We start from the raw sequence: 14,816 nt of genomic DNA, 5'->3' as shown, positions 1-14,816 counted from the left end.
GTACAGGCCTCTGTGTAACGCTCATTCCATCGACGATAAACGCGAATCTGACCATCACCCCTGTTGAGACAAAACCGCGACTCGTCAGTGAAGAGCACTTTTTGCCAGTCCTGTCTGGTCCAGCGACGGTGGGTTTGTGCCCATAGGCGACGTTGTTGCCGGTGATGTCTGGTGAGGACCTGCCTTACAACAGGCCTACAAGCCCTCAGTCCAGCCTCTCTCAGCCTATTGCAGACAGTCAGTACTGATGGAGGGATTATGCGTTCCTGGTGTAACTCGGGCAGTTGTTGTTGCCATCCTGTACCTGTCCCGCAGGTGTGATGTTCGGATGTACCGATCCTGTGCAGGTGTTGTTACACGGGGTCTGCCACTGCGAGGATGATCAGCTGTCTGTCTGTCTCCCTGTAGCGCTGTCTTAGGCGTCTCACAGTACGGACATTGCAATTTATTGCCCTGGCCACATCTGCAGTCCTCATGCCTCCTTGCAGCATGTCTAAGGCACGATCACGCAGATGAGCAGGGACCCTGGGCATCTTTCTTTTAGTGTTTTTCAGAGTCAGAAGAAAGGCCTCTTTAGTGTCCTAAGTTTTCATAAATGCGACCTTAATTGCCTACCGTCTGTAAGCGGTTTGTGTCTTAACGACCGTTCCACAGGTGCATGTTCATTAATTGTTTATGGTTCATTGAACAAGCATGGAAAACAGTGTTTAAACCCTTTACAATGAAGATCTGTGAAGTTATTTGGATTTTTACGAATTATCTTTGAACGACAGGGTCCTGAAAAAGGGACGTTTCTTTTTTTGCTGAGTTTAGATATGTGGGAGTGAGCTTCTGCTCTATGTTCCAGACAGAGTAAAACCCTCGCCCACTCTTTCTTCAGCTCAGATACAGTACTTGAATTGACAAGAAGAGGAAGAAAGGGAACTGAATAACTTTTTTTTACATGGCTTGAATAAGTAGCTAGCTTCTTTTCTTCAAGCATTGATTCTCCCTACCTTTCCATATACTCCAATTCGACTTTTGTCGATGTACATTTCTTTCGATATCAGTCTAGAATAAAGAAGAATAAACAATCAATGCTTTGTTGGTATTAGATTTCCAACAACCCAGTAGCGTGCTATAATGAAAAATTGTATCATAGTTTTTCCCACTGTAATTAAACTGTACCTGCAAATAGCAACTGTAAGATGTGGTAACATGGTGTTAGCATATAAAGAGGGAGCAATTATTTGAATTCCCAAAGAAGATTATACTGTGTCCAGGTGTGTCTCTCCCTCCTTCTCACCTGAGGGCCTCCATCTGGTCCCTCTCCTCGATCACGCCCAGTTTCCTCCTGATGCGGTGGAGGAGGTTGGTGCCCTGGAACCCGGACCCGTGGCCGTCAAAGCGGATCACAATGGTGCTATAACTGCTCACCAGCACCGTGGCCCAGTCCACACGGAACTGCTCTGTCACCATCTGTCCACCAGGTGTTCCGTCCCTGGGGGAAACAGAGGACAGGCAGAACCAATGATCCATTATAGCTCTCTGTGATGGTCCAAAGTCATGAGTCCAATGTCAAAACAGAATATGCTATAATTCTAATATAATCTCTACTGGGGTTTGTATGATATTTTTATCTAGAATAACATAGTAACTGTATTGTGTGTGTGCGGGGGTAGTTGTTGCCATACTTACACTAGTAGCAGGAGGGGGTAGTGAGCTGTGTCTATGAAACCAGCTGGCTTCAGAATCTGCATCGTCAGAGCTGCAAGAAACAAGACTAAATTAAATGTGGTTCTTCTTAAATTATCATATCAAATCTCATAACTAATGCCATTGTTAGAGTGCAGCCCAGTAGTGCATATCAGCATTTATGAAGACATTATACAAAGGGTGAGTCTAATCCTGAATGCTGTGTCATGACTGTCCTGTGAGGATTCAAATAGGTCAGATCAGCTTCTAGTATCTAGAAAAGTGAATTTAAGTGGGACCATTCTACTACTCTTCTCAAATCACTGTTGTATGCTACTCTCATCCCCCAATGGGAACCATCGACACGGCTGGCTAGCCTATCTTCAAAGAGGCAGTTTCAGGAGCGAATGGAAGGTTTCTGTGATTACTGTGAGAGTACAGTAGCAAGAAAATGTATGTGGACTCTGGAATTACCTGGATTTCTGCATACATTGGTCATAAAATTTGATCTGATCTTCATCTAAGTCACAACAATAGACAAACACAGTCTGCTTAAACTAATAACACACAAACAATTAGACGTTTTCATGTCTTTATTGAACACACTGTGTAAACATTCACAGCGCAGGGTGGGAAAAGTATGTGAACCCATGGATTTATAACTGGTTGACCCTCCTTTGGCAGCAATAACCTAAAAAAAAATGTTTTTCTGTAGTTGCCGATCAGAGCTGCACATTGGTCAGGAGGAATTTTGGACAATTCCTCTTTACAAAACTGTTTCAGTTCAGCAATATTCTTGGGGTGTCTGGTGTGAACCGCTCTCAAGGTCATGCCACAGCATCTCAAATCGGGTTTAGTTCAGGACTCTAACTGGGCCACTCCAGAAGGCGTATTTTCTTCCATTCTTTTGTTGATTTACTTCTGTGTTTTGGGTTGTTGTCCTGTTGCATCACCCAACTTCTGTTGAGCTTCAATTGGCGGAGAGACAGTCTTACATTCTCCTGCAAAATGTCTTGATAAATTTGGGAATTCATTTTTCGGTCGATGATAGCAAGCTTTCCAGGCACTGAGGCAGCAAAGCAGCCCCAAACCAGGATGCCTCCTCCACCATACTTTACAGTTGGGATGAGGTTTTGATGTTGGTGTGCTGTGCTGTGCCTTTTTTCTCCACACAAGGTGTTGTGTGTTCCTTCCAAACAACTCAACTTTAGTTTAATCTGTCCACAGAATATTTTGCCAGTAGCTCTGTGGAACATCCAGGTGCTCTTTCGCGAACTTCAGACGTGCAGCAATGGGGTTTTTTGGACAGCAGTGGCTTCTTCCGTGGTTACCTCCCATGAACATCATTCTTGTTTAGTGTTTTACGTATCGTAGACTCGTCAACAGAGATGTTAGCATGTTCCAGAGATTTCTGTAAGTCTTTAGCTGACAGTAGGATTCTTCTTAACCTCATTGAGCATTCTGCGCTGTGCTCTTGCAGTCATCATTGTAGAACGGCCACTCCTAGGGAGAGTAGCAACAGTGCTGAACGTTCTCCATTTTATAGACAATTTGTCTTACCGTGGACTGATGAACATCAAGGCTTTTAGAGATACTTGTGTAACCCTTTCCAGCTTTATGCAAGTCAACATTTCTTCTGAGATCTCTTTTGTTCGAGGTATGATTCACATCAGGCAATGCTTCTTGTGAATAGAAAATGCAAATTTTGTGAGTGTTTTTTATAAGGCAGGGCAGCTCTAACCAACATCTCAAATCTTGTCTCATTGATTGGACACCAGGTTAGGTAACTCCTGACTCCAATTAGCTTTTGGAGAAGTCATTAGCCTAGGGGTTCACATACTTTTTCCTACCTACACTGTGAATGTTTAAATAGACAAGAAAAATACAATAATTTGTGTGTTATTAGTTGAAGCACACTGTGTGTCTATTGCTGTGACTTAGATGATGATCAGATCAAATTTGATGACCAATTTATGCAGAAATCCAGGTAATTCCAAAGGGTTCACATACTTTTTCTCCCCAATTTCGTGGTATCCAATTGGTAGTTACAGTCTTGTCTCATCGCTGCAACTCCCATACGAACTCGGGAGAGACGAAGGTTGAGAGCCGTGCGTTCTCCAAAACACCAACCAAGCCACACTGCTTCTTGACACAATGCCCACTTAACCCGGAAGCCAGACGCACCAATGTGTCGGAGGAAACACCGTACACCTGGCGACCATGTCAGCGTGCACTGCGCCCGGCCCGCCACAAGAGTCACTAGAGCACAATGGGACAAGGACATCCCTGCCGGCCAAACCCTCCCCTAACCCAGACGACGCTGGGCCAATTGTGCGCCGCCCCATGGGTCTCCCGGTCACGAACCCAAAATCTCTAGCGACACAGCTAGCACTGCAGTGCCTTAGACCACTGAGCCACTCGGGAGGCCATATGATGACATATATAATGTCATCATAAAGAATGCAGATGAAAAGGGCATTGTCTAGCTTCCTATGGATAGGTGCACCATGGAGGGATACCTACTGTAATCGTCTATGGTGATGGTCTCGTACTCCACTTTGGGCATCTGCATGCTCTGGTACGTGTTATTCACTCCCTCGTTAGTCTCCAGGTCCAGGACCTCTGCAGTGACATGGAAGAAATAGTCTCATTGTTCACTTACAGTATAGTCTGAGTGGCAGCTTCATGAAGCATCGAACACATTTCCCATTGAATTTTTTGTGATGTGATATTAAAGACACTATACTGAATAAAATGCCCCTCAGCTTCAGTGCCCTTTATGGTACAGGCCAGGGTCAGGCTTCATAGCACTCACTCTGTCTGTCTTTTGTGCTGTAGATGGCAACACTGGGTACATCGGGGCCTGGATGGGGATACATGGGGGGGCAGCGAAAGAGAGAGAGAGTTGGAGGTTGGAGGTTATTATAGGAAGAAACACTTGAAGGTTCATATAAATGGCCTCTAATGGAAAAGCAAAATAAAAATGCCTCTCACTCTTTCCATCTTTAATGCAAGTCTAGAAATAACCCTTCTCAGCCAGCCATGTGTCATTACTGAGAAGCCACTGTCTGTCTGTAGCACCTTGGGGAGCAGCTGAATGAATAGCTGGCTGTTATTATTACTCAGAACAGACCAGGGCTGCTCTCCACTCACAAGATCGAATTAATGAAAAGGCCGTTGCCCTTTCTCCTCTCCAGAGTGGACCCTCTAAACAAATGTCAAGTGTCATGTTAAACTTCCGGCGCCGACTCCATTTTGTTGCTCCCAGCCTATAGACAGAGACTAAAACAGGAAGCTCCTGCGCTCAGGTCTGTTCAACGCTGGTCCGACCAATCTGATTCCACGCTTCAAGATTGCTTCGATCACGTGCATTGGGATATGTTCCGCACTGCGTCAAACAACAACATTGACGAATACGCTGATTCGGTGAGTGAGTTTATTAGCAAGTGCATCGGCGATGTCATACCCACAGCAACTATTAAAACATTCCCAAACCAGAAACCGTGGATTGATGGCAGCATTCGCACGAAACTGAAAGTGCGAACCACTGCTTTTAACCAAGGCAAGGTGACCGGAAACATGACCGAATACAAACAGTGTAGCTATTCCCTCCGCAAGGCAATCAAACAAGCTAAGAGTCAGTATAGAGACAAAGTGGAGTCGCAATTCAACGGCTCAGACACGAGAGGTATGTGGCAGGGTCTACAGTCAATCACGGATTACAAAAAGAAAACCAGCCCCGTCGCGGACCAGGATGTCTTGCTCCCAGACAGACTAAACAACTTCTTTGCTCGCTTTGAGGAGAATACAGTGCCGCTGACACGGCCCGCTACCAAAACCTGTGGACTCTCCTTCACTGCAGCCGACGTCAGTAAAACATTTAAACGTGTTAACCCTCGCATGGCTGCAGGCCCAGACGGCATCCCCAGCCGCGTCCTCAGAGCATGCGCAGACCAGCTGGCTGGTGTGTTTACGGACATATTCAATCAATCCTTATCCCAGTCTGCTGTTCCCACATGCTTCAAGAGGGCCACCATTGTTCCTGTTCCCAAGAAAGCTAAGGTAACTGAGCTAAACGACTACCGCCCCGTAGCACTCACTTCTGTCATCATGAAGTGCTTTGAGAGACTAGTCAAGGACCATATCACCTGCACCCTACCTGACACCCTAGACCCACTCCAATTTGCTTCCCGCCCCAATAGGTCCACAGACGACGCAATCGCAACCACACTGCACACTGCCCTAACCCATCTGGACAAGAGGAATACCTATGTGAGAATGCTGTTCATCGACTACAGCTCAGCATTTAACACCATAGAACCCTCCAAACTCGTCATCAAGCTCGAGACCCTGGGTCTTGATCCCGCCCTGTGCAACTGGGTACTGGACTTCCTGACGGGCCGCCCACAGGTGGTGAGGGTAGGTAACAACATCTCCACCCCGCTGATCCTTAACACTGGGGCCCCACAAGGGTGCATTCTGAGCCCTCTCCTGTACTCCCTGTTCACCCACGACTGCGTGGCCATGCACGCCTCCAACTCAATCATCAAGTTTGCAGACGACACTACAGTGGTAGGCTTGATTACCAACAACGACGAGACGGCCTACAGGGAGGAGGTGAGGGCCCTCGGAATGTGGTGTCAGGAAAATAACCTCACACTCAACGTCAACAAAACAAAGGAGATGATCGTGGACTTCAGGAAACAGCAGAGGGAGCACCCCCCTATCCACATCGACGGGACAGTAGTGGAGAGGGTAGTAAGTTTTAAGTTCCTCGGCGTACACATCACGGACAAACTGAATTGGTCCACCCACACAGACAGCGTGGTGAAGAAGGCACAGCGGCGCCTCTTCAACCTCAGGAGGCTGAAGAAATTCGGCTTGTCACCTAAAACCCTCACAAACTTCTACAGATGCACAAGAGCATCCTGTCGGGCTGTATCACCGCCTGGTACGGCAACTGCTCCGCCCACAACCGTAAGGCTCTCCAGAGGGTAGTGAGGTCTGCACAACGCATCACCGGGGGCAAACTACCTGCCCTCCAGGACATCTACACTACCCGATGTCACAGGAAGATCATCAAGGACAACAACCACCCGAGCCACTGCCTGTTCACCCCGCTATCATCCAGAAGGCGAGGTCAGTACAGGTGCATCAAAGCAGGGACCGAGAGACTGAAAAACAGCTTCTATCTCAAGGCCATCAGACTGTTAAACAGCCACCACTAACATTGAGTGGCTGCTGCCAACATACTGACTCAACTCCAGCCACTTTAATAATGGAAAAATGTATGTAAAAAATGTATCACTAGCCACTTTAAACAATGCTACTTAATATGCTACTTAATATAATGTTTACATACCCTACATTACTCATCTCATATGTATATACTGTACTCTATACCATCTACTGCATCTTTCCATCTTTATGTAATACATGTACCACTAGACACTTTAAACAATGCCACTTTATATGTTTACATACCCTACATTACTCATCTCATATGTATATACTGTACTCTATACCATCTACTGCATCTTGCCTATGCCGTTCTGTACCATCACTCATTCATATATTTTTATATACATATTCTTCATCCATTTACACTTGTGTGTATAAGGTAGTTGTTGGGAAATTGTTAGGTTAGATTACTCGTTGGTTATTACTGCATTGTCGGAACTAGAAGCACAAGCATTTCGCTACACTCGCATTAACATCTGCTAACCATGTGTATGTGACAAATACAATTTGATTTGAATCAGCTGCCATGGCAACTGCACCGGTAGGAGAGAACGATGATTAACGTTCTCAGAGAGAATGAGAACACAGACATAAAAAAGGCCATGCAGCGCTGAGCCCATCCTCATCTGTCCCTCCCTGGGCCCTGCTCTCATTTCAGACAGAACCTGTCTGACACACAGGAAGCAGGGCACGACATACGGCTCTATGCCAACTACTGTAGTTTGATACAGCAGGAACACTGTAGGATGCAGGCTGGCAGTTCACATTGAGCTACATCTGATTGGCAAGTAGGAAGAGTGGTTAGTGGTGTACTGCAGTCAGATTCAATACAACCTTTTGTCACAGCATTGAACACTAATTCAATTTAATATTTTGACTTTTAATTTGATATATTTGACACTAAACACCCCACTAAAACCTCAGCAGCATAGCCAAAGACTTCAATTTATTTATTTATCACAAAAATCTACTGATTCCGGAAAGTGCAACATATACTGCTTAGTGTTCAAAATTTAAGGTCAGTAGCACTCACCTTTACAGTTGAGCAGGAAGTACTGCATGTTGTGGCTGAAGGAGCCGTCCACATAGCCACACTTGAACTCACATGACAGACAGCGGCGGTTGAACGGGCCTGTAGTGTCCGCACTGATATAGGATAAATACAGTAAACCACGCTATTAGCATTATCTGGAGTATTTCTGGTGTCCTGTGTGAATTTAATCTCTCTCTCTCAATTTGCTTTATTGGCATGACGTAACAATGTACATATTGCCTTTGGATATATGCAATATGGAGAGAAAAAAGATGATAATCAAATTGTCAACGCGGGGCCTCCCGGGTGGCGCAGTGGTCTAGTGCACTGCATCGCAGCGCTAGCTGCGCCACCAGAGTCTCTGGGTTCGCGCCCAGGCTCTGTCGCAGCCGGCCGCGACCGGGAGGTCCGTGGGGCGACGCACAATTGGGCTAGCGTCGTCCGGGTTAGGGAGGGTTTGGCCGGTAGGGATATCCTTGTCTCATCTCGCTCCAGCGACTCCTGTGGCGGGCCGGGCGCAGTGCGCGCTAACCGAGGGGGCCAGGTGCACGGTGTTTCCTCCGACACATTGGTGCGGCTGGCTTCCGGGTTGGAGGCGCGCTGTGTTAAGAAGCAGTGCGGCTTGGTTGGGTTGTGCTTCGGAGGACGCATGGCTTTCGACCTTCGTCTCTCCCGAGCCCGTACGGGAGTTGTAGCGATGAGACAAGATAGTAATTACTAGCGATTGGATACCATGAAAATTGGGGAGAAAAGGGGGTAAAATTTAAAAAAGAAAAATTGTCAACGGGACAACAGTAACAACAATAACCAAGTGTCAAAATAACCATACATTGAACAATAACAATAAGCATACAGTAGAGTACATGTGCAGGTTGATTGGTCTGTCAGACACTGTCCCTCAACTGATGGCAGGCAGCAATGTAGTGCGCTGCCAACCCACAGCTCTCTGCATCCTCCCCCAACAGGACGGGTAGCCTACTCTCATCAGAGAGGTCTTTGAAACCTTTAATAAGGGTTTCAAATTTGGGGAAATGACACTCTCTAATTGTTTTATATTTTGTCAGGAAATGCAGCTCCGTCCCAGGTTCTGCTGTTGTGCAGTGGTTGCACAGCCTTTCCTCTACAGGGAGCCAGGTTTTCCTGTGTCTACCCTTCTCAATGGCAAGGTTGTGCTCACTGAGCCTGTACTTTGTCAAGGTTTTTCTAAGGTTTTGATCAGTAACCATGGTCAAATAGTATATCTCTCCCTCCCTCTCCCCCTCTCTCCCTAAGCCCTAGGACCATGCCTCAGGACTACCTGGGCTGATGACTCCTTGCTGTCCCCAGTCCACCTGCTGCTGCTCCAGTTTCAACTGTTCTGCCTGCGGCTATGGAACCCTGACCTGTTCACCAGACGTGCTACCTTGTCCCGGATCTGCTGTTTTCGACTCTCTCTCTCTACCGCACCTGCTGTCTCTAACTCTGAATGATTGGCTATGAAAAGCCGACTGACATTTACTCCTGTGCTGACCTGTTGCACCCTCTACAACCACTGATTATTATTATTTGACCCTGCTGGTCATCTATGAACATCTTGGCCATGTACTGTTATAATCTCCACCGGCACAGCCAGAAGAGGACTGGACACCCCTCAGAGCCTGGTTCCTCTCTAGGTTTCTTCCTAGGTTCCTAGGGAGTTTAGCAACTGTGCTTCTACATCTGCATTGCTTGCTGTTTGGGGTTTTATGTTGGGTTTCTGTATAGCACTTTGTGACATCGGCTGATGTAAAAAGGGCTTTATAAATACATTTGATTGATTGATTGATTATACCCTATTAGATAAAAACAATGACATAGTGAACTCTCACAGAATAAACCCTCTAACTATACCTGTAGAGGTGTCGTCGTTTTGGATCATCCTCTGTGCTCAAAAAGTATCTGTAAAACATTGTGATGAAGATCAGTTTGGAGTTCAATGACTATTACCTGAACAAGAGAAGGTAAGTCAAGTTTCCATGGTAACATTTGATCAACTATAAGTGATAAGAAATTATATGTATGTAGGAATCATAATGGTACTATTTGGTCACGTTACTGTAATGTATGGGTGGAGAGACTTACATGAGCTGCTTGTCTTGGCTGTAGGCTAGTATCTGAGTAACGTCCCAGTCTCCTGATGTCAGGGACTGCAGAGTGTCTGTGCTGGTGTTGGGCTGGAATGGAACAATACATGTTAACATGACAACTACAGGTTAAAGAACAGTTGGCTCTGGCAAACAAACAGCAGAGACCTGAGGACACCATCCAACCTGGAACTGAAACAGACCAGATACAACTTCAATTATCACTGAGGTGTCGAAGCCTTTGAGCCCAACAAATGGCAGGAATCTCACAGGCTACCCCACCCAAATCCAGAGGCCTTTGAAGCACTCTCCCACTGTTCAGAGACCATCCACTGGCATTTTCCACAAGAAATCTCACTCAGGGAAATAAAAGCTTCTCCCAAGTGGGTGTGACACCTACTCCTGTTGCCTGCTGCACTGCTGCTGGGATTCCACCTGGCGATCTGTTCACCGTCTGCCCTGTCTTGTCTCCCCCTGTCTGGTACAGGTACCCCCACCACACTCACCACTCTCTCCCGAGCTTTCGTTCACCTCCAACACACACACACTGTTGGGGCGAGTGACTCTGAACTTACAATGGCTAGCCCCAAGTCGTTATATATTTTTTATTGTGCATTTTGCTATTTGCCTCATAACTCCTGTATGCTTTGTTGACTATGAGCTTTCTTGTTTAACCAACCGTGCAACATACTATGTTTGTTCCCACACTCAGAACTCTGACAGTCTATTGGTTACACAGACTTTTGGCCTCATTATAACCACCTCTCGCTGGCTTTGTATTCATGTTACCTGATGAAATTGCTGTACAATATGATCTTGTTGCCATCTAATGCACATTAAAATGTTATAAATCAACACTACTGAGCTCTCCCTGTCCTCTGCCGTGCCTTGATTCTATTACTGTTGATGATATCGGGAAATGTGGATGTACACCCTGGCCCATCTACTGTTGCTAGCTCCAATTCTGACTTGTGCTCTGATATCTGCTTCACTGATTTCTGCTCTCGTAAAAGCCTGGGTTTTCAGCACGTTAACACTAGAAGCTTATTACCTAAAATGGATAAATTGAAAGTGTGGATTCACAGCTCCAATCCAGATGTGTTGGTCATTACTGAGACGTGGTTAAGGAAGACTGTTTTGAATACTGACGTTAACCCTTCTGGTTATAACCTTTTTCGGCAAGACAGATCTTCCAAAGGTGGGGGAGTGGCAATCTTTACCAAGGATCACCTTCAGTGCTCGGTTGTCTCCACCAAGTCTGTCGTTAAACAATTTGATTTGCTGGTTTAAAGCAATTAACTTTCAAATAGCTCTTTGTTGACTGTTGCTGGGTGTTATCGTTCTCCATCAGCACCGGCCTGTACTCTACCTGCCCTAAACTCTCTCCTGACACCTTACACTAAATCAGAATTTTTCCTGCTAGGTGACCTAAACTGGGACATGCTTAAACCACCTGACCAAGTCCTAAAGCAATGGGACTCCCTAAATCTTTTTCAGATTATTACCAATCCCACAAGGTATGACTCCAAACACCCAGAAAAGGCTACTCTCCTCGATGTTATCCTCACAAATAATCCTCATAGGTATCAGTCTGGTGTTTTCTGTAATGACCTTAGTGATCACTGTTTTACAGCCTGTGTTCGCAATGGCTGCTCAGTGAAATGACCTATCCTGATTTGTCATACACGCTTGGCAAAAAACTTAATGAGCAAGCCTTCCTTCATGACTTGGCCTCTGTAAATTGGTACAGAATCATCTTGATCCCCTCTGTCGAAAACGCTTGGACCTTCTTTTTTATATTGTCAGTGGTATTGTTAACAAACACGGGCTCATAAAGAAAACGAGAATTAAAAACAGGTTCAGCCCCGGGTTCAACCGTGATCTTGCAGTTACTCCACCTCCAGAATTGCATTTGGCGAAAGGCTCGGCACATGCATACTCAGGCTGACTGGCTCTCGTTCAGGCAAATGAGAAATAAGTGTACTCAGGCTATCCGGAAGGCCCAAGTGAGTTCATTTAAGGAGCAGTTCTCTCTCTGTGGGTCTAACCCCAAGAAGTTCTGGAAAATGGTTAAAGACCTGAAGAATAAACCCTCCTCCTCACAGCTGCCCATGTCCCTTAAAGTTGATGTGGTTGTTACTGACAAGAAGCACATGGCTGGGCACTTTAATCACCATTTCATTAAGTCAAGATTCCTATTTGACTCAGCCATGCCTCCTTGCCCGTACAACATTTCCTCATCTCCACCCCTTCCAATGCGACTAGCCCCGATGCTCCTCCCTCTTTTCCCCCTTCCCGCTACAGCGTTTCTCCCTGCAGGCGGTCACTGAGTCCGAGCCCCTTAAACTTGACCCCAAAAAACCATCTGGGTCAGATGGTTTAGACCCTTTCTTCTTTAAGGTTGTTGCCCCTATCATCACCAAGCCAATCTCTGACCTTTTTAACCTGTCTCTTCTCTCTGGGAAAGTTCCCATTGCTTGGAAGGCAGCCGCGGTCCGTCCTTTATTTAAAGGGGGAGATCAAGCTGATGCTAACAGTTATAGGCCTATTTCTATTTTGCCCTGTTTATCAAAAGTGGCTTTCTTGATGTCTATAGGATTCTCTCTGGTATGCAATCTGGTTTCCGCTCAGGTAATGGATGTATCACTGCAACCTTAAAGGTCCTCAATGCCCTTGAATTTTATAGACTTGGCCAAAGCTTTTGATACGGTAGACCATTCCATTCTTGTGGGCCAGGTAAGGAGTATTGGTGTTTCTGAGGAGTCTTTGGCCTTCTAGAGGCGTCTGTGTTCTTTTGCCCATCTTAACATTTTTTATTTTATTTGCCAGTCTGAGATACAGCTTTTTCTTTGCAACTCTGCCGAGAAGACCAGCATCATGGAGTCGCAACTTCACTGTTGATGTTGAGATGGGTGTTTTGAGGGTACTATTTAATGAAGCTGTCAGTTGAGGACTTGTGAGGTGTCTGTTTCTCAAACTAGACACTCTAATGTACTTGTCCTCTTGCTCAGTTTCTATTCTGGTTTGCGCTGTTCTCTGAAGGGAGTAGTACCCAGCATTGTACAAGATCTTCAGTTTCTTGGCAATGTCTCACATGGAATAGCCTTCATTTCTCAGAACAAGAATAGACTGACGAGTTTCAGAAGAAAGGTCTTTGTTTCTAGCCATTTTGAGCCTGTAATCGAACCCACAAATGCTTATGCTCCAGATACTCAACAAGTTTTAAGAAGGCCAGTTTTATTGCTTCTTTAATCAGAACAACAGTTTTCAGCTGTGCTAAGATAATTGCGAAAGGGTTTTCTAATGATCAATTAGCCTTTTAAAATGATAAACTTGGATTAGCTAACACAACGTGCCATTGGAACACAGGAGTGATGGTTGCTGATAATGGGCCTCTGTACACCTATGTAGATATTCCATAAAAAATCTGCCGTTTCCAGCTACAATAGTAATTTACAACATTAACAATGTTTACACTGTATTTCTGATCAATTTTATGTTATTTTAATGGACAAAAAATGTGCTATTCTTTCAAAAACAAGGACATTTCTAAGTGACCCCAAACCTTTGAACGGTAGTGTACATAACTCCAGGAAGGAGGACAGTGTTGTTCTACCTGGGAGGTTGACATGGAGATATGGAAGAACTTGCCCCTCCCACCCTGAGGTATAGCTCTGGTAAAGAAGAACTTGTATCCATCATGGGAGAAGAGTGGTGCTTCGTTCTACAGTAGGGAGAGAAAGGAGGAGTGAGTCTGAGTACATGAGACAACTAAATCGGTAAAATGCACTTCTTTCCCTCCAACCGCCTCCCCTTCCTCTGTAAGTGTTGACTGTAATGTATGGGTTGTTTTTTTATGTGTGTTGTGAGTGATAAATGTTATAAAATGCTTTTACTGTTCATATCACTTACCTGTTTGTGTAGCCAGCTATCACTTTCATCCTCATGTTTCTGGAAAAGTATGAGATAACAAGTAAGGGCTAGGGCCAGTGTAAGAGGGTGGCAATGTGTGCATGCATGTTTGTGTGTGTTCTTGTGTGTGTGTGTGTGTGTGTGTGTGTGTGTGTGTGTGTGTGTGTGTGTGTGTGTGTGTGTGTGTGTGTGTGTGTGTGTGTGTGTGTGTGTGTGTGTGTGTGTGTGTGTGTGTGTGTGTGTGTGTGTTTTCGTGTATGTGTGTGAGTTTCACCTTAGTGCAGATTCCTGTGGTGGCCTCACACAGTGTCAATATGGAGTTGTTCTGGGCTCTGTTCAGCCAGTTGACTGCCAGCTTGGTGGTGGTGGCCCACATAACCATTGTGATGTAATATTCCATTCTACACAAAAATAACACAATGGAATGAGTTACAAGTTTAGGTAAATTCATTTCCTATTGTTTCAAAATTGCCATGGTTAATGCAGTATACATTATGATGCAAGGTTATTCCATGATGAATATGGCCCGTAGTCCAAATTTGGCCAGCAGATGATTTTATATGCCTCTGCAGTAACTCTGGGTCATCCTTTCCTGTGGCGGTCCTCATGAGAGCAAGTTTCATCATTGCGCTTGATGGTTTTTGCAACTGCACTTGAAGAAACTTTCAAAGTTCTTGACATTTTCCTGATTGACTGACCTTCATGTCTTACAGTAATAATGGACTGTTGTTTCTCTTTGCTTATTTGAGCTGTTCTTGCCATAATACGGACTTGGTCTTTTACCAAATAGGGCTATCTTCTGTATACCACTTCTACCTTGTCACAACACAACTAATTTACTCAAACGCATTAAG

At 45.2% G+C, this 14,816-nt stretch overlaps 1 protein-coding gene across 4 annotated transcripts in view; it reads right to left on the bottom strand.

Moving 5' to 3' along the window:
* Positions 1 to 14,816, bottom strand: part of LOC139550693 (A-type potassium channel modulatory protein DPP6-like) — a 177,040-nt gene that overhangs the window by 3,355 nt on the left and 158,869 nt on the right. For all 4 annotated transcript variants that reach the window (XM_071361768.1, XM_071361767.1, XM_071361766.1 and 1 more), the window contains exons 11-21: positions 14,237 to 14,363; positions 13,963 to 14,001; positions 13,667 to 13,774; positions 10,049 to 10,140; positions 9,818 to 9,865; positions 7,949 to 8,061; positions 4,490 to 4,537; positions 4,198 to 4,296; positions 1,678 to 1,747; positions 1,286 to 1,480; positions 996 to 1,050 (exon numbers count right to left, since the gene is read on the bottom strand). In XM_071361768.1, coding sequence (XP_071217869.1) covers positions 996 to 1,050; positions 1,286 to 1,480; positions 1,678 to 1,747; positions 4,198 to 4,296; positions 4,490 to 4,537; positions 7,949 to 8,061; positions 9,818 to 9,865; positions 10,049 to 10,140; positions 13,667 to 13,774; positions 13,963 to 14,001; positions 14,237 to 14,363 — 994 coding nt within the window. The remainder of the gene's footprint in view (positions 1 to 995; positions 1,051 to 1,285; positions 1,481 to 1,677; positions 1,748 to 4,197; positions 4,297 to 4,489; positions 4,538 to 7,948; positions 8,062 to 9,817; positions 9,866 to 10,048; positions 10,141 to 13,666; positions 13,775 to 13,962; positions 14,002 to 14,236; positions 14,364 to 14,816) is intronic.

Source organism: Salvelinus alpinus, chromosome 23 (genome assembly GCF_045679555.1).
Source record: "Salvelinus alpinus chromosome 23, SLU_Salpinus.1, whole genome shotgun sequence".
NCBI lineage: Eukaryota > Metazoa > Chordata > Actinopteri > Salmoniformes > Salmonidae > Salvelinus > Salvelinus alpinus.
This window is presented reverse-complemented; position numbering and strand designations above follow the sequence as displayed.